The following is a 20,962-nucleotide window of genomic DNA, read 5'->3' as shown; positions in this document are numbered from 1 at the left end:
CCTCCCTGTTCCAAACCCTTTAGTGGTTCCCCACTGTAAGGGATAAAATTAAAACTTCTTATCTTGATTCTCCACAATCTGTCTTCTACTTGGTTTTCTAGCCTTATGTCACATTATTTTATACCATCCACTTTCCATCCAAAATGGGAATTCATTCTCTCTCTGTTTCTTGCTCCCATGACTGGATTAGTTAAAGAACTGGCGAGCCGTTTTTGCTACCTTCAATTGTCTTCTTCTTACCCCTCCCTTCGTCTATCTTGCATATTATTTTCAGGTTATTCTCCCTTAAATGTTTCTTTCATTATGCTGAAAATCCACTTGTGATTTTCTACTAAACCTACAATGTCTTTCCACTGCCTACTGGACAGTCATAATGAATTATCAGATTTAGAGTTGGAAAGAACCTTAGAGACCATGTGGTTGAACCCCATAATTTTACATATGAAGATGCTAAGTATCAGAATGAAGAAGTGACTTACCCATAGCGATCTTACCTTTCACTCCAAGCTTTGCTCTGATTCAGCTGATCTCACTTATACATCGTGCTCATTCCTGCTCTATCTTTGCCTGTACTAAGAGGCAGACTAGTGTAAAATGACTGCTTGACTCAGAGTCAGAAGAGCCCTAGGGTCAAATTCCTTTTTTAATGCTTCCTTGTTTTTATAATCGTGGTCAAAACCTTAACCTCTTTGAATCTCAGTTTTCTTATGGGTAAAATGGTGATAGGAATACCTACCTCACAGGGTTGTTCCTAGGACTGACTGAGATCATGTATATAAAATTCTTTATAAATTTTAAAGGGCTGTTAAAATCCAGTTATAATTATTTTACTACTTGTCATTTTCTTCTTTCCCTATCCAGATCTTTAAGGTTCCTTCTTCAAAGCTCAGCTCAAGGCTTCCTTCTCCATGAAGTCTCTGGGTGACTTCAATCTGTACTAATTTCTTCCTTCCTGACATCCTTTATCTCTATAATTGAATATTATGACATCCTTTAGTCTCTATAATTGAATACTCTATTATTATCTATCTGTAGATAGGTAGAGCATTTATTAAGTGCTTACTGTGTGTGGGTCACTGTGCTGAGTTGGGGAAACAAAAGAAGAGAAGACAGCCTCTCTCCTCAAGGAGCTTATATTCTAAGGCTGGGGGCCACATAAAGGGGAGCTGAATGAGGAGAGGGTGAGCAGGGTGGGAGGTGTCTGGTAAGGAAATGGAGAAGTCTGAAGAATGAATTGAGTCAGTAGTAAAGTGATCATGGCTGATGCCCATCCTGAAATGGTGGCCTTTTCCCTTTAAAATGGAAATATTGATACCTTCAATACCTTCCTCACATGGTTTTTGTGAGGCTCAAAGGAGATGTTTGAAATCACTTCAAAATACTTGAACTGCTATATAAATGCCAGCTATCATCATCAACAAGAACAACAACAACACCATTATCATCAATTATTATCAACATAGCTGTGTTGCTGAATGGATAGAGTCCTGAGCCTGGAGTTAAGAAAGTCTGAATTCAATTTGGCTTCAGACATTTATTAGCTATGTGATTTTGGATACAACCTTTGACTTAATTTTCTCATCTATACAATGGGGATCATAATAGCATCTCAGGGTTGTTGTTAGGATCAAATAAGATAATATTTGTAAAGCGCTTAGTACAGTGCCTAGCATGTAGTAGGTGCTTAAGAAATGTTTGTTCCTGTCCTTCCTCTTATTATTTTTTAATTGTTTCATATGTGCAGGTCTCACCTTTCTAACAGAATTGTGAGCTCCTTGAGGGCACAAACCACATCCTGTAAGATCTCAGAATCTCAGAACCGTAAGGGACCTCTGTGATAGTCTAGTACAACCTATATCTGAACAAGCATGCCCTCTGCAATGAGCCCCTCCTTCCCCCATAGGACTCCTCCTAGTGAAAGAGAACCCATTCGTCCTTGAGGCAGACCATTGCACTGAAGAATAACTTATTACTAAGGTTTTTATCCCAGACATCAAGCTCAACAATGCTTCTTTGCAACATTACCTCCGGTTTTGCCTTCTGGGGCAATACATAATAAGTCTGATTCCTCTTGCACATGAAAGTCCTTCAAATACTTGAAGACAGCTAGCATGTCCTGAAATCTTCTCTTTTTTCAGTCTATATTGTTGTAATTCAGTCATTTCTGACTCTTTATGATCCCATTTGGGGTTTACTTGGCAAAGATACTGGGATGGTTTGCCTTTTCTCTCTCCAGCTCATTTTACAAATGAGGAAACTGAGGCACACAAGGTTAAGTGACTTGTCCAGGCTCACACAGCTAGCAAGTGTCTGAGGCCGAATTTGAACTCAGGTCTTCCTGGCTCCAGGCCCAGTACTATCTCTACTGCACCACCTACCGTATCTCTTTTTCAGTCTAAACATACCTAATTTCTTTGAATTGATGCTCATGTGACATGATCTCCAAGGCCTTTTTCTCTTTTTTGGGCATTCTCCAAATGTCAATGAATCAATGGCCTCCCTTTAAAGTGAAACCAAGAAATGAACACGGGACTCCAGATGCGGCCTGACAAGGACAGAATGCTTCCCTATTATCACTTTCTCACCTCCATATTATCACTCTGTATCACACTATGCCTTTCTTAAGATTCTTAAGCTTAAGGTTGCATTATCAGTTTTGGCCACTATGTCATCCTATGCACTCACTGAGCTTGGTATTTTAATTAGTTAATATACTTAGCTGCTCTCCCCTTGCTGGTTTGTAGCACAGTGCTAGGTATACCATAGGTAGCTAACAGACACTTCTTGAATTAAGTTAATAAAAAAATAACTATAAGGGATTTTTGTGAAATTTGAACACTATATAATTATAGCAGTTATGCCTGATAATATATATTATCCCTTTTTTATTTTTAGGAGACTTTTAGTCTAGTTTCTCATTTAATGCTAACAACATCTCCCTGAGAGAAGAAGAATAAGTATTTTTATTTCTACTTTACAGAAGGGGAAAACAAACAATTTAAGTGACTTGCCAAAATCAGTCAGTGGCAAGGCTAGGGCTAGGCCCTGACTTCTAATCAAGTGTTTCTTTCTGGTAAATTACAGTCATTTTCACTTTAATACATATTCCAAGATCTTTCATCTTAAGCCTTCTACCTAAGTGATCCACCTTTTCTATCCTGGTTATCTTTGACTTTGTTATAGGTAGATGTGGCCCTATGAAGGGATCTTAACTTTTCATCAGTTGTCCCAGGCCCTGAGGCCTTGGAGGAAGCACCCCTGCCTATGAAGAATTATACTTAGATTGATTTAGCCTTGGAAAATCGAATACTTTTGCAACTGTCCTAGAAAGAAAAGTTCCAGAGAGGCTGAGCTGTGCTGGCTGCAGAGGAGTTGGACATTTTCCAGGTAGTGGAAGCACAAAAAGGGGGGAAAAAAGATTCCTTATCTTAAGGCAGACAGAGGAGGAAGACGAGTACTGTAGTCCTCACTTTATAAATCTGCTCGCAGCTCACAAGCTGCCGTCAACTCCTTTTTCTCATTCACACCCGGAAGTTTTGTAGTCTATGAAAGATGGACAGGGCAAATAGGAAAGAGGAAGGGACACTGCTTGGTTTCTGTGAAGAAAGGAATGAAAAGCTGCATAGAGACTGACTGCATTAATAACCCACAGACGCCCTAGGCAACATATGTCTTTTCTGACCCCTCACCTATCCACCACCTATCCCCCTCAGTTTTCACCTGTATAACATACTTCTCCCCGGCAGGCTGTTTCCATGGCCTCCCAGAGTTCTGGAAGGCCACAGAATTAGACTTATCCTGCTGAGTTAGGGGATGGAGGCTCTGCTGGTAGCTGATGGTGATAATGGACATAATTATATCTCGCTCACACCAATTAATTTGCACGTGGGATAGTAATCGAAATTGCCATGATGAAATAATAGCAGTAGCCACTCTATCAAGTGTCTGCTTTTTAAAAGCCCAGAGGCTTTTTACAATCAGCTATTTGTTGAGAGGGAAAGAGGGATGAATTGGAGGCTGTGTCTCTATTCTTCCTCCCCCTTCCCTTTTTGTTTCCTTCCTCTCCCTCCCCACCCCAATTTTCCTTACCTAATAAGGAGCACCACACTGTATTAAAAACAAAACTAAACAAAAGTCTGGCTGATATCTCTGAAAGTATAGGAAATTGAACATTTTGGAGGGACTGGGAAGACCAATAGGGAATTTTTTTTTCCAGTTGTACCGTACACTGCAGCTACTTTGTTTGATGATATCTGATATATGGACCCTTAAAGCCAAAGGGTCTGCCTGAACCATACCCCCCCTCCCCCAACTCTTTGACTAGCCCCTTGAAAATGTGCAGGAAGATCTTACATAAAGCATGGGCAAAAGAGCAGTGAAGTCTCAGAAGTCCAATTGGAGGAAGCCTATTAATTTAAATTTTCTCAGTGGTAGGAGATTGGTTTGCTGTGGGGGGAAGGCATTGACAGTGGTTATGTAAGGCAGGCCACGGGCTGCAAGTGACCCACCAAAGGATTTCTGGTGGGCCCCCAAAAATGTAGAGTTACCACTGCGCACAAGCTCCTGTTTGTCATGTGACCCGTGGCAACCAATCATCATTAGTCTGTCTCTAAGCTTAACCTATTTGCGGCCTGAAGAAGTTTAATCTATTTTAGTTTTGGCCCCTACCTACTGCCATGTTGTTCAGGTCTGATGCAAGGGGACAGAATGATAACATGGATGCCCTTTTTTTTTACCATCTTGAAAAGCAGAGTAAACCGTTAGCCTAGTTAGCACAATGGAAAGAATCTTGACTTTGGAATCTACAGGACCAGCTGCTAGGATGAGGGTTCAGGTCCTGGCTCTGCCCCTTACTTACTTGTGTTGAAATTGGACATGCCATTTTATTTTTCTAGGCCTTAGTTTCTTCATCGCTAAAATCCTGTCTAGCTCTAAGGTTTTCAAAGTGTTTTACCTATATTAATCATTACCTATATTAATCATCACATTAGATCCAGACAGCAGTCCTCTTAGATGGCCCTAGATCTAATTATCTCCATTTTAAAGATGAGAAAACTAAAAATAAGAGGTTAAAAGACTTCTTTATGGTCACCCAGCTAATGTAACTGGCAAGATATAAGCCTAGATATACGTACACATAGCACAAGTAGTATTCTTTTTTCAGTGTTCTTTCTTTAGAGCTACTTCTCTTCAGTAGCTAGAAACCATTCTTTCTAGATCTTATTGTAAGTAGAAATTGTCTTTAGAAACTGTGATTTATAAAACAGTTGTTGATACTTCCCTTTCTTCAGTATTCCGTAAGCATAATTTTGAATCTATTCTGTACTTTGTTACTCTCAGCTCTGTGATTTTGAGGGTATGTTATCTAGGGTCTTAGATAATAGTGCTACCTACTCATGCAGAAAAAGATCACTTAAGGAAGGCATTGCAAATCAAACAAATATGAAAGCCTGATAAATCCCCCAGACTTTATCCAGGGCATTTTGCAAAGAAAACAAAAAGGTCAGACACACAAGAAAAAAAAATAATTTCAGACATTTATTACCTAGTCTATCATAAGGAGAATGCAAAAGTTTAATCCATTCCATTCAAGAGACTGCCATATGAACATAACAAATACAGAACTTTACCCAAGTACTTAAAAAGTAATTCTTAGAGTGATTCTTCATAGAGCAAACTCTTCTGAATCAGTCTATATGCTGAGCACAAATAATTTTGTGCTGGAGATTCTAGTAATTAGCCCAGCATAAAACACTTAACAACAACAACTAGCTAGGCACATGGGATTATGTTGGGATGCATTTCAACATTTTTACTTGCTCAGAGCATATCCTAAAATTCCCTACCATCATAGTTGAAGTATTTTCATTTCATAGACAAGTTAGCAAATCTTTTGCTGTTCCAGTCTGCACTGCAAATTGGAGGGAAAAAAGGGATCAATTATGCACAAAAAAAATTGTCTCTTGATAACTATTAAGTCACACTTGACTGTACATTCCTGGGTGATGAGCATATGTATATGCTTATGTAGACCAGAGGGCTCCTCTGGCATCACTGCCTTGTCATGGCAAAGGAGCTTGCATAGCTCAATGAAACTGAGCTATGCCATGCTAGGTTACCCAATGCTGAGAGGTCATAATGGAGACTTCTGACAAAAAGTGATCCACTGGAGAAAGAAATGGCAAACCACTCCAGTATCTTTGCCAAGAAAACTCCCCTTGGATAGTGTTAAAATGATAAAAGAATGAACATGAACTTGGACAGACTTTGAGAGATAGTGGGGGATAAAAGGGCCTGATGTGCTATAGTTGATGGGGTCACGAAGAGACAGACACAGTAATTGGACAACAGCAAGATCAGGAAGCAGCAAATTATGGCCCAAGGGCCAAATCCAGTCCTGTATCTGTTTTGGATGACCCATGCAAGTCCTATGTAGAATCAAAGGATTTCCCGTGTTTCAGAAGGCCCTGTGTGTATTCCTGTATGTGGATGGCATTGTATCAAGCCTAGAAAAAATTGCTGAGCCTCCTAAATTAAATTCATAATCCATTAAAATAATTCAGTCTAATATCCACAAAGAAAAAAAAGCAAATGAAGAATATACACTCTAGACAATGGTAAGCAATTGGACAAATACCTGTTGAACTGTTTATGTGCTGGAGTGGTCTCCTTATATTGTTAAGAGTCCTAGAGGAAAGTTGCCAGCACATTGGGTAGATCACCTATGGAGATGTGTAGGAAGATGTGGACAAGAGTGGCATAGGATGAGAGGTGACAGATGTGTCTTCACACTATTGGAGAGAGTATCCTCAAGTGTGAGATCATAGATCCTCAGAAGCATTGAAGATAGGAAATGACATACAATAGGAGATCTACGTACTTTTAGCCAGACTGCTAACCATCAGTGCTATGAAGGATTTAATATGGTGTGCTTTGAGGTGAAATGGGACAACCCCAACTAGGGTAGACAGGAGGACAGACAGAAATGATTTCAAAGGCCAGAGCACAACTTTAGCTACAGTAGCTGTGGATAATTCTCAAACACCAGATACATCTTTCAGAAAAGAGATGCCTCACTCTGAACAGAAGCACTGGGCCTGCAAGGTGAGTGAAATCTGCAAAAAGGATATGAAGTTACAAATGCAAAGGGATGTTTTCCTTTGTACACAATATGAGAAAGGCATGTATTGTTCATGCATTGTTCTTTTCAAGCATAGGTGGATAGTTAGCCCCTGTCAATACTGCCTATAAATCCCTCTGGGGCAAGAGTTATTAATCTTTTTTGTGTGTGTGATGGCCCCCTTTGGCAGTACAGTAAATTCTATAGACATCCTTTTCAGCATACGTTTAAAAAATCATAATGGAAGGAAATGGCAAATTTCAGTTAGAGGTCAGGGAAAATAAAGATGTAGTTTCTTTTCTTATCTAAGTTTAAGAACCCACTGACATCTCTCCACAGATGCCTTGAGGGTCCATGGACCCCAGTCTTCTCTAAGACTTCGTGAATAAAAGACAAGAAAAACTACTTTTAATTAACAGGGCCCAAATATCCAGTCTTTTTCTGGCTCCTCTATGAACAACATGGCACCACGTCAGCTGGAGAACTGTATTTGCTTAGAATTATAAACTATTTTTAAGTGAACTGGTGTGCATATGAGGAAGTTTTTATTATTTACATATTGTCTTGTCCTAAGGCACAAGCCATGTAATTCATTATGCCTGAAACCATAAGAAAACATAATCACCATTTAAAATTCTCTTCCTAGGGAAAAGATGCATTTTAATTCCTTTAAAGGTCAGTATCAGGGGAAGGGGTGTGTGTGTGTGTGTGTGTGTGTGTGTGTGTGTGTATGTGTGTGTGTGTGTGATGGTGGAACTAATTATGATTCTGTCCATAACTTTACAGACCTTAGTTTCCCCAAGTATCCTTTTTTCTCTTGCTATCATAAAGAAACAATGAAAGTCAAATCAAATAGTAAAATACCCACCTTGCTTTGGCTTCAGTGCAGAGTAAATTAAGTGGGAATTTTATACCTGAAGAGCATATGACAATGAGCTAAATACTTACTTTAATTAATTCTTTGTTCTTACATCATATCGGTGTTTTTTTTTTAAATGTGGTCATTCTTCCCAATGCACACATTTCTTACTTCATTTTATTACTGCTGCTGCAAGAGGAGAGATTTCTATCTGTTCTTGTGCATGTGACTATTCTGCAAATACAATGGCCCCTTTAATTTCCATTCCCCTGAGTTCCCACAGAAACCAAAGTTTCTTTCATTGTGTTTCCCACTTAATCCACTCTTGATCCTCCTGAAATTCTGTTAAGGACCACCAGCACTTTACATATTTTCCATAAAGTAGATGTGATGCGAAAGAACATTAAGCAGATATTTATTGAGCACCAAATCTGTGCCCGGGATAGTGCTGGGCACTGTAGCCCTGCCCAGAAGAGGCTTTTATATCTATTTGGGTAGAAGTGACATTTAGAGCAATAGAGGTCATAAGTTCATGATCCCAGGGTTCAGAGTTAGGAGAGATCTTAGGAATCATCTAGTCCAATCCTCTCACTTTACAGATGAGGAAACTGAGGACTGGGGATGATAAATGACTAGTCCAAGATCACACAGATGGTCAGTGAAAGAACTCAAACTCAGGACCTCTGACTCCATATCCAGCATTCTTTCCACTGGGACAAATAGTGTACCTTCAAGTGGTATTAACTTTGGAAATGAAAAGCATAGATATGTGAAATGGGTACAATCCTAAATATAGAGGAAATGTTCATCTAAATGAGATTCCAAGATCACAGACTTAGAATGGGTAAGAGATCTCCAAGATCCATGCCTGGAATACTCTCCTTTTCCCCTCCTCCTCCTGGTTTACCTGGCTCCCTTCAATACTCAACTCAAATCCCACCTTGTTCAAGAGGCCTCTCCCAGCCCTCCCTGTCGGTCCCTCTGGTATCGCCTCCCATTTACAAGGGACAGCTCTCCTGTGTTCATAGTTGTTTGCATATTGTCTCCACTATTAGAATGTGAACTCCTTGAGGGGTGAGTCCATGTGTTTGCTTTTCTGTCCCCAGCGCTTAGGTAGATACAAAGCATTTCCTAAAGGCTAGTTGTCTCATTCACTAATTCTGTTTGAGCTCTTCATTTGGCAAACAAGGGAATTGAGACTGCCTCCAAGAGGTTTTACACGTCTTGCCCAGGATCATACAGGTCCTACAAAGCAGATTTTGAATTCGGGTCTCCAGATCGAGGGTCCCCTCCACTCGCTATCTCACAATGTCATGTAACATAATGTCTATTGAATTATGGGAGTCTCTACCAGATTTGGAGAAAATGTATCATGATCTCTGTTTAAAACCAAGAAACAAAAATCAAGAAGAGACTCGAAGTGTAACACCTTGGTTTAATTGGGAGGGACAGAGAGGGGTTCTGCCCAGGGAGAGCAAACTGAGATTCAGTTTTTTTAAGAAACCTCTCATGGAAAGGAAAGAGGGGAGGACCTTGAATGGTTATTTGCATTATGAGTAGGATTTGGACAGTTGTGGAGGTGGGAGGAGGGTGCAATGGTGTTCTCTCTACTTAATAGGTACTTTCTCTTCCTCCTCTTAGTCCACTATGCCAAAGCTCATTCGAGTAAATTCAACTCAGCAAATAGTGACTAGGTGACTGCTATAGACCAGGCATTGGCCAAAATGAAACATACCTTGACCTTAAAGAGTTTATTGGGAGTGGGGGGGGATGTAAACAAGTGCACTCAGATAATTCAAAACAAAATATATACCAAAATAATAACTAAGAGGCAGAATTGAGAAGGGAGTGCATCCTGGGGGGAGGCAGCTCGTGGGATACACAGCCTATGCTTTGCATCCATCCCTCTCCTCCCCACCTTCCGTCAAGGACTGTGACTCTTCTACCCTGCATCCCACTGACACCTTCTTCTAGCAATTCAGAGTCATTGCAAGGATGGGCACAGCCTGACCCTTCTTGGAGGGGCTGCCCATAAAGGAGAGTACTAGGGAATGAAGAGAACATCCTGCTGGCTTACTAACTAAACATGCCATGGATTCCCTCAACCCACGACTCACTACCCCTCTCCCTGTGCTTCAGCTCTAATTTTTATCCTGTGTTTGTTTTACAGTCGTTCAGCACATCAAGAGACATAATATTGTTCTGAAAAGGGAACTAGGTGAAGGAGCCTTTGGAAAAGTTTTCCTTGCTGAGTGTTATAACCTTTGCCCTGAACAGGACAAGATCTTGGTGGCGGTCAAGGTAAGAAAATCTCTAATTCCTGACAATTCTATGTCTTGAGACTGACACTGGAAATATTTTTAGCAAACTTTCCAGGAACAAAGAAGCAGTGTGGCAAAGTGGATAGAGAGTGAGGAAGATAAGGATTTGAATCCCACCTTAGACACAACCAAGCTCAGTTACCCTGGACATGGTCACTTAACCTCATGGCTTCAGTTTCCTCATATGTAAAAATGGGATAATAATAGCACTTACCCCACAGAGTGGTTGTGGAGATCAAATGAGTCAGAATATGCAAAGTTCTTTGTCAGTCTCAAAGTGCTGTGTAAGTGTTAGCTATAATCTGTATTAATTGACTAAATTGGCTGCAATCTTCATTGATGGATGGTATCCCCACACTGAGAGTTCCCTTCACTGGTTAAATCATGGATTCTTTGAGTACATAAGTGTTAGAAAAATCTGAAACAAAAATCTACTACAGTGAGTGAGTGAAGGAAAGTCTTTATTACGCTTCTCATGAGAGAAGCGGGCACAACGCACTTTAGGAGCACACAAACACTGGTTCAGTGGTAGAATCAATTTTTAAATCGTTAGTATGATACATACTCCACCCATCAGGGCTTCCATTGGTCTAGTTCATCTGAGTTACAGCCTTCCTGGACAGCCCATCACATGTTCATCCATGTTCTGTTAACTCTGCCCACTTCATGGGTCCCATGCTTGGAAAATGGCAGCTATCTCCGCACTTGCACGTATCAGTCAATATTCAATAATCTTATTAAGCAAGCACAATGGAGAAAAGCCTTTGTCTGGTGGAAGCCCTGTCCTTGAATCTGACTGGTTGCAACCAGTTTAGCCTCTAGGGCTCTTTCTTAAGAATTAGTTGTTTATTCAAAAAAAAAAAAGAATTAGTTGTTCACAAAAAAGTTTACTTTAGGATTGGTTGAGGGACTATCCACAAGATCTTGGAATTTCTTATCTTGCTGTGGAAGCCTAACCCCCTAAAATCTATCTTACATAAATATTCAAGAATAAGCAATTCCTGGTACAGTGAATACCAGTGTTCAAATCTACTTTACTGATGGAACAGTTGCCCCAGGGTCTACTTTATAGGGCTCAGTGGATCATAAAGGTCACCAGACCAATACGGAATCAATTTACAGATGAGCAACTAGGCCAAGAGAGATAAAGTGATTTACTCAAGACCATACAGTAAATGGTAGATTTCAGGATTGGAACCCAGATCCTTGGTCTCCATATATAATATTCTTTCCATTGCACCACTCTTTGTGACCACTTACATGTAGACCTTACTGAATTCTTAATCATTCGTCAGAACCAATACTAACAGAAATGTGGAGAGAGAGAATGGAAAATCCCAGTCACCTAAGTACATAGAATCTGGTCTCAGTGTAAGGGCATACATAATGAAGCTGGCTGGAACCTACTTGGGAAGGTTGATCATTAAATTGATTGTTAAATTTTCAGTGTGAGCATTTATACCATGGAAATCTGCAAAACCTTCAAAGGTCTTGATTGATTGCTTTGTTGATTGTTTAGACTTAAAGAACCATTAATAGTGTAGATTAAACTCAAAATTATTCTGTGGACATTTTTTTTCATGGAGAGATGGTTGTTTAATATTTACCAGCTTACCTCTGTCTCAATTTGGCTTTGTCTTACTGTTGCCACCTAGAATCTTCAGCCTAGGATCTACCAGATGCCTGGAAATTGAGGTTCAGAGATGTTAAGATGACTTTCCCAAGGTTATCTAGCTAGTAGGTATCAGAGATATTATTCAGGTCTTCCTGATTCCAAGTCCAGCACTCTTTCCATTAAGTCCCAATGTAAATGAAAATTTCAGAAAGGGGCAGAATTTTCCATGATTTCTTTCATACACAAGAAAAATTGATTTAAACACCTCAGAGAGTTGTTTTAAAAAATCCCAAGGAATTTTGTACAAATATGTTACCATGTGTAAAAAAATCGCTTATCAAAGTGTTGATTCACATAAAATAATGAAGTCATGAGTTTCTTTAATGAAATGTGCATATAATAGACATGAATGTGACTATCCACAAACTTTATTAAAATAAATGTCATTTTTTTTTTTTTGCCTTGAGCCCCTGGTAGATATTGCTTGGGGGCATGAGGGTGTAGAAGAGGGTATTAAAAATGGGTACTTTCAATCTGAAATAGCTTCTTTTAAAAAGTGCATGAACAAATTTTAAATGCTTAATTTGGATTAAGGATCTTATTTTTATCAGGACAGCATTTCATTGTTACAAGGGTTTTATGGCCTACAATTATTGTGGTTAGTGTTCATTAACTAGCATAATGGGCAGCTAATAAAGAAAAAAAGTCTTTAAAAATATCTAAACTTCTCCACTCCGCAGACTAAACACTCTAAAAGTAGCAGATGGAGCTCAGATTTTTCCGAGTAGAAATATTCTACATGTGTTTTTCTTGTCATAGAAAGGAACTAACTTGGGTGGCAAGAAGTCCCAGGGACTGTCAGCGAATTCCATATTTTGAGCACAATGAAGGCTATGAGTCTCTGATGATAACCTAGTTCATGTTTATAAAGTAAATATAAGCTTAGTGAATGGATAAAGAATGATTCATTTGGATGGGGTTGAGGGGGAAATTAAGGGAACCTTTGAGAGATTTGGAGTTTAGGAGGTCAAGGTGGGGGTTGGGTTTGAAGGGGTGGGTTTGACCAGGCAGAAGATTAAAAAAAAAGAATCTTTCCCTACTCTCAGAATGTTTAACTCCTACAGTTTCTATTGCTTCCTTCCTTCATTGACTACCCCGGGGAGGCAGGGCCGGGAATTATAAAAAAATAGCAGTTTTAGAATGCTGTGTCTGCATTTCTGTAATTCTTCTAATAGTCTTTCTTGCTCTCTTGGGTGAGTGAGGCTAGAGGGACCTTTTGATACAAGCAGCACTAACAGGAACTTTTCACGATTGTGGCACAGTGGATACACTGGCCTTGAAATCATATAGAATAGGGTTCAAGTCATAGTTCTGACACATACTCTCTGGATAACTATGGGCCAGGCACTTAACTTCCCCAAACCACAGGCATCTTCTCTAAGAATGTCAGCTCATGGTAAGTCCCACTTCTGCCATTTACTATTGTGCAGCCTTTGACAAGTCACTTAGATCTCTGGGCTTCAGTTTCCTCAACTCTAAAATGAAGGGATTGGACTGGATGAGCTCCAAGCTCTCTTCCATCTTTAAATCTATAATCATGAGTTACAGATTGAGTTGCCAGTCAGCATGGTGTAGGGCAGAAGTGTCACGCTTGCCGCCTATGAGGCAGGCAGCAAAACTCCCTAATGCTGCCTGAAACAAATTAAAAACAAAATAAACAAAAATACAATACAACAAAGACAATGCTAATTTGTGGTTTTCTAAATAATATGCTGATGCAGGGATCTATTTCTGTTTGAGTTTGACTTCACTGATGTTGAGAATATCTACACGTGGACTTCTGTACATTGATGCAAATGCAGTTTTAGATTTTAAGGGAAGGGAGAATCTAACTTAGTTTAGCTTCTTGTAATGCCCTGAGGAGAAAGCATGTTCCAAGGGATTTGGACTCCAAGTTGAGGATATTAACATAGGTATTATATTACTTTCTAAACATGATAAGCCAGGGCTTCAGTGATTTTATTTGGATATCCAAGTGCTTTGGGCCTGTAGTCAGCAATGGTTTAGCTAATGGCAAATCTCGAGAGAGATGGCACCTGAGACCACGCTGTCCTGACTAGAGACTTAAGTAAAGCAGTACATTGAAGGTCATGCTACCATGATAACTGCATCCTTGCCCTGAATCTTTAGCTGTATCTCTACCCCACACCTGGATCCTGTACCAGATCCATCCTGAGGAACTGCAGGTATTAGCTGTAGGACAGTTCTTCAAACCTCTGGTTCAAGGTCAAGAACAGGACAGTGGGAGGACTTTTCAGCAAGACAGTAGCTTTGTCCCAAATCCAGGTCTGCTGTAGAAGCACACTGAGTCCCTGAACTCAGAGCCAAGGTTCTGCTGATGCCACCATAGCTGTTCGGTCTGGCTTCAACTTGTTGGATATCAGGTTCCAACTTAACTGTTTAGTAATACCTTTCTGCCAGAGTGGCTCTGGAAGTCTATGGACTAGATTATAAGGAAGGCTATGAAGATCATGAACAATGTTTTGTACATCTATGTGTCCAGCATAGAGGTTTGTACTTTAGAACACTCTCAATGTTGAATGAATGAATGGTTGAATTTCTCTTCTCTTGTATGCCGTGGATTGGATTCACTGACCAATATAGCTAATCTTATCCTTAATTTGTATACAATTAATTTAGTGCCAAGATGATGGAAAAACAGAAGCTCGACTTTCTTTTCTTCCTTAAAACATTTTTTTCCAAAATCTTTCTTCTAAAAACATATCCTATGGGATGATCTCCATTTTTTTTAAATGGGATAGAGGAGGGAGGGAGACAGGGAGCTAAATTCTTTTTCCTCTTTTCTACCCTCTCCTTATGGAATATCATCACCGTCTTTGATTCAAGTGATGTATTTGTATTTCTGTATCTTGTTCTTATCATAGAAAACTACAATGTAAGGGGAAATTGAGTCTTTTGTCAAATTGGTATTATGATTTGGGGCCAATTAAAAGTTATGTTTAAAAAACATGTAAAAATGTATCCTCCTTCTGCCATTTGACCAATACAGCCAGAGCAGGCTTGAACATAAATACTTCATGCCCAGACTTTGTGCTACCTACTTACCCCATACCTTCTGGATGTACATGGCTGCTAATACCACTTGGATGAGCAAAAGAATCGCTAACCATGATTATTCTGGTCAGATGGAAGACAGTTGCCCTGCTACTCCATGCCCAGATTCTCAGCCATTGTCATTTGAGCTGCCAATGCACCATGAGAATCTCTGAGCCTTTTCATCTACCTTATCTATAACCTTAGGATCATTGGATCCTTCTATCTATACTGCAGATGAAAGATACATACATATATATATATACACACACATATACATACATGAATATATATCAGTATACACAGATATTCATGCATATATATACATATATACATAATACATATACACACAGATATTCATACAAATACATATATATATGAAGATTCATCTGCAGAGCAGATGGAAGCGTCCAATGATAAATATATATACAATGTATATTTTTCCCCTCCTCCCTTCTTCCCTCCCCTCATAATAAAATATGCGCTCATTGCAATCAGGGAGCTCTCGTCTATCTGCTTGGCCCTTAGTAAGTGTTTAATAAATGTTTTTTTTTAATTCATTCATTTATTCCCATGTACATATGGGCTTGACCTAGAAGTCTGATCTGGCTGTGGTGGGTGAATGGGGGAGGGGGTAAACCTTGTTAGAAGGTAGATCTTTGAAAAAAAATGTTTTAAGCAATATAGAGAAGTCCAACTTTCTTTTTCCCTCTTTATGACACTAAATTAATTGGATTCAAATTTAGTGCACGTTTAGCTGTTGGTCAACTAATCCAATCCATGGCAAAAATCTCAATAAATATTGAGCATCTACTATGAGCAAGATGGCAAGGATTTATAGACAAAGGGAAAAGCAGTCTCTTCCCTCAAAGAACTTACACTCTACTGCAGGATTTGAGGACATTGACCCAGTCATCCTTCTAGCTACCATCCAGGTGAAGCCCATCCCTCAGACCTGATGGCTACAACCCAATGAGAGTTAACACATGGACTACTTTAGCATGATACTGATATGTACCAAACAGCAAAAGAAACACAGGGAGGCCCCCAGTTCAGTGGGGAAGATACACTATGGAGGATTTACAGAAAAGTGTGGACAAAAATGAGGCAGAATGAGAAACCTTGGATGTATCCCAATCAGGACCAGGGGAGGACATGTCCATATCTAAAATTTCACAATTCATTGACTTGAAGATTATTGTCTAGTCTTTGAGTCAACAGTTGAGACATGCTATTAACAAAAAAGTCTCAAAAAACATTGAGAAGTTACATTGAACCTTCCTTTTCTTGCTGTTCACTTTCTTGTCTAAATTTAAGCAAAAGTATGACCTCAGTCTCTGATGTGAAAGTCTGTATAATTGGAAAGCGCACAGAATTGCTATGAACACAAGATGAAGAACCTCCTTTTAGATGCATCTGTCACTTACTACCTCTGAGACTTTAGACAAGTTACTCTGGGCCTCAGTTTCCTCATCTGTAATATGTATTACTTTGGCTTAATAACCTCTAAGGTTCTTTATGGCTTTAAATTGGTTATCCTATCATCCCCTATATGTGAATTTCTACTGAAACCAATGATTTGGCTTACATGTTAGGATTGAAATCACATAGAGACATGAATACTTAGTGTTGATATATTGAATGAATGAATGAATGAATAAAAAAGCCTTTATTTAGGTTCTGCTCTGCTTCAGGAACTGGGGATATATATATATGTGAGACAGTCCCTGTCCTCAGTGAGCTTACAGTCCAAAAGGGAGAGATAATGAATATGGAGGAGTGTCGACAAGGGAAAAGAGTTTTGGTTTGGGGAATCACAACAATTTTGAGTAGAAACATAGTATAGTGTGAACTTAACTAGGGAGAAAGTGCCCACAGTTAGTTGTCACTTGTCATGCACTATTCAGTCACCATACCAGTGCTGATTTTTATTATCACTTCCACAGCAAAAGGTAGGGTAGCAGGATGGGGAAGCATTGAGGCACATAGTGTGACAGAGCAGGCGGCAAGATATCCCGGATTCCTGGTGGATGGCCGGATGGAATGTGAAACCTATTCATTTATTTTGGCAACAAAATCTGAGTAGGGCCACCCTATCTCAGACAGTGGCACCATTTGTCCTATTCTTGTGTATGAGCTGTAATTTGAAGAGCCCGCGACCCTTTCCGAAAGACTGTTTCTTTCTCAGACTATACAAAGCAATATTTTTGACTTGCTCACATTTGACTTCTTTATAAGAATTTCCAGTGATGGAAAATCTAGGACAGTACATTCTAAATGAGACTGAAAGGATACTCTTTTGCTGGGTTAGTTTGGACTGCACCCTCACTGGAAGTATAAAACTAACCAAAAATAAAGGTATGATTTAGGGGAGAAGACAAATTGAGCAGGATTGCCAAGGAATGAGCATCTTCTCACCTATATGGAATTGCTGTCAGTACTTCTCTCCATTGATTGGAAGCTCTTTGGGGTCTTTGACATGCCATCTGCTTGTTGCCTAGCAACCCTTGCAGCATTGTGCATGCATGTTAAGAAATAGCTGCTATTGTGCTGTATTCTTCTTTAGGGGGAAGTGCCTGGGGTTCAAAATAGAGTGCTTTTCTTTCAGACAGATGGATGCCATTCAAAATCTTGGGGTAGATGCTGAAAATTATTTAAGAGTTGAAGCATGCACAAGAAATCTGGCTTAAGATAAATATAGTTATTTAAAGACATACATGAACGTATCTGCCCCCATTAAAGTATCTGGGGTTTTTTAGTCCATAAAGTTTCTAATTTTTGTCAATATTTTCATATTACCTTTAGCTTATAGGAGAATAAATTTGCCAACTGCTTTCTTTCCCTTATATACAGCATTACCATTGAACACATAATGAGGACATGGGACAGAGTATACTTTAGCCTTTAAGTAACCAAGTTATAAATTCAAGGAAGGGCTTCATTTTGCTTTCTCTGCATCACCTATCAGTACATTAGCTATTTCTACCTACATATATACTACATTCTATAGTTATGATTCCAGTTATATCTCTTCATGCTATAAATGTTCTCTTCTAAAACAATTAAAATAGAGATACATTATGGAATTCAAATTTAGAATCCGCATATCTCCTCCCCACCAAGAAAAAAATCTCCCATGGTGCATCAAGCCATAGTGTAATGGGGTACTGAAGCTCAAAGGGACCCAAGAAATCATCCATTCTAACCTCCCCTTCATCTCATGGATGAAAAATCTGAAGCCAGAGATTGTTTGTGGTTTGACCAATTACATAAATAAAAATGACTGTGAATCCAAGCTGATGCAAAAGAAGAGAAATTTGTTGTGATAAATGTTGAGCTTAAGTTTGGCCAGACACTTTGGTGACTCTAGGGCAGGGGTAGGGAACCTGTGCCCTCGAGGCCACATGTGGCCCTCTGGGTCCTTAAGTGTGGCCTTTCATTGCAAGTTCCCCATTTTAATTCAGTCAAAGGGCCACACTTGAGGACCTAGAGGACCACATGCTGCCTCGAGGCCACAGGTTCCCCATTCCTGCTTTTGGGTATATAACTTCTACTCTTTATACTTTTAAACCCTCTCCTTCTTTAAATCAGAGGTGATAATAATGACTTGCCTAGTATTGGGAGAGTAACTACTAAAATATTACCTCAGAATGCCTGGTAGCCATGATACCTTATCAACAAGCTAAGTGATCCATCACAAGACATACTTGTTTTTAAAGAACTAATTAGAAGACCAGGTAAGGTAATAGCTTCAGTTGCCTATTACATAGTAAAGTGATTTGAAAGAGTACAGGACATAAAATACTTAGGCTAGAACAGAGGAAATTCAACATCACAAAAAAGATGCAAAGAAGGACCACAAAATTCAGGCATAACAATAAGAATTTTATAGTTATCTACTATGTGCCAGGCACTGCATTTATAAAGTATCTACTATGTACCAGACATAGTAGCTAAGTGCTTTACAAATATTATTTCATTTGATTCTCACAGGGTCCATGGGAGATAGGTGCTATTTTTTGTTGCCATTTTACAGTTAAGGAAACTAAGGCAACTAGAGGTTAAATTACTTTCTCAAGGTCACACAGTATCTCAGGTAATATTTGAACTCAGGTCTTCCTGACGTCAGGCCCAACACTTTAACCACTGTGCTACCTAGCTGCTTTATTCTCTGGTTTATTCTCTCTCAATTTGAAGGTTAGATGGTCTAAAGCAGTGGTTCTCAAAATGTGGTCCAGGGTTCCTGACACCCTTTAAGGGGGTCCACAAAATCAAGATTATTTTCGTACTCATACTAAGATGTTTTCATTTCTGATACAGCAAATATAGATAAATGTCATACACATAAACAAAAACTTTGGGAGTTTTTAAAATAATTTCAATTAAATAATTATTTTATTTAATTAATTAAATAATTCTTATGAGTGCAAAAGTGGGGTAGCTAGGTGACAAAGTAGATAGAACATCAGCCCTGGAGTCAGGAGGACCTGAGTTCAAATCTGGTCTCAGACACTTACTAGCTGTGTGATCCTGGGCAAGTCACTTAACACCAATTCACACATACACACACACACACACACACACACACACAATATAAAAGGGTCCTGAGATCACAAAGTTTAAGAATCTCTGTTTTATATTACTACTCATTCAGACTCTCGGTTAAACTTTTTTTATTATTATTTTTATTAATTTATTTTGATTTATCAATAATCACTTCCATATACTTTTGAGTTTAAAATTTTTCTCCCCCTTCCTCCCCACCACCCTCCCCAAGACAGCACACAATCAGATATAGGCTATACATTTACATTCATATTAAACATATTTTCACATTAGTGATGTTGTAAGTAAAAATTAAAACCAATAGGAGGAACCATCAGAAAGAGGAAACAAAACTCAACAGAAGAGAAAAAAAAATAGCAATTCAACTTCCATAGTTCTTTCTTTGGATGTGGATAGCATTTTCCATCACAAGGCCTCTGGAGATGTCTTAGATCCTTGTATTGCCAGCAAAGGTTAAGTTTATCAATATTAGTCATCACACAATGTGGCTGTTATTATGTACAACATTCTCTTGGTTCTACTCACTTCACTCAGCATCAGACCATACAAGTCTTTCCAGGTTTTTCTGAAGTCAGCCTGTTCATCATTTCTTATAGCACAATAGTATTCCATTCATATACCACAACTTGCTCAGCCATTCCCCAATTGATGGGCATCCTCTCAATTTCCAATTCTTTGCCACCACAAAAAGAACTGCTATGAATATTTTTGTATATGTAGGTCCTTTTCCTGTTTGTGTGATCTCTTTGGGATATAGCCTAGAAGTGCTATTGCTGGGTCAAAGGGTATGCACATTTTTATAGCCCTTTGGGTATAGTTCCAAATTGCTCTCCAAAATGGTTGGATCATTTCACAACTCCACCAACAATGCATTAGTGTTCCAATTTTCCCACATCTTCTCCATCAGTTAAACTATTGTAATAGACTTTTGTTTCTCTGCCCCAACCTCAACCTCAATCCCTCCATCTTTGAGCCAACTTCAATATTGCTGCCTAAGTAATATTGCTAACAAACAAGTTAGACTACATCACCTCCCTTTTCCAGTTCTTCAGTGACTCTCTATTGCCAATAACATAAAGTACAGTGCTCAGCCTGGCACCAAAGCCCTCCAGATTCTGGCTCCATCCTACCATTTCTACTTGGTTTGCATTGTATTCCTTCACAGTCCTACTTTCCCACCAAACTGATCTTATTAGCTGTTACCTGATCCTTCCATGCCCTTTTCCACTTACATGCATTTAAATATGCCACCTGGGCTGTGAGGCAGTATGGTACACAGGATGTGACAACTGTCTTTGGAGTCAGAGGGTGTGGGTTCAGGTCCTGCCTGGGATATTTATTCCCAATGTGACCTCAGGCAAGATGCA

At 39.2% G+C, this 20,962-nt stretch overlaps 1 protein-coding gene across 1 annotated transcript in view; it reads left to right on the top strand.

Annotated features, from left to right (window-relative positions):
- Positions 1–20,962, top strand: part of LOC114025658 (BDNF/NT-3 growth factors receptor-like) — a 412,069-nt gene that overhangs the window by 292,815 nt on the left and 98,292 nt on the right. The window contains exon 13 of the mRNA XM_027839133.1: positions 10,150–10,280. Within this exon, the coding sequence (XP_027694934.1) occupies positions 10,150–10,280 (131 nt within the window). The remainder of the gene's footprint in view (positions 1–10,149; positions 10,281–20,962) is intronic.

Source organism: Vombatus ursinus, unplaced genomic scaffold, assembly GCF_900497805.2.
Source record: "Vombatus ursinus unplaced genomic scaffold, bare-nosed wombat genome assembly UNPS02014832.1, whole genome shotgun sequence".
NCBI classification, from domain to species: Eukaryota; Metazoa; Chordata; class Mammalia; order Diprotodontia; family Vombatidae; genus Vombatus; species Vombatus ursinus.
Note: the sequence above shows the minus strand (reverse complement) of the source record. Positions and strands in the feature narration are given on the sequence as shown.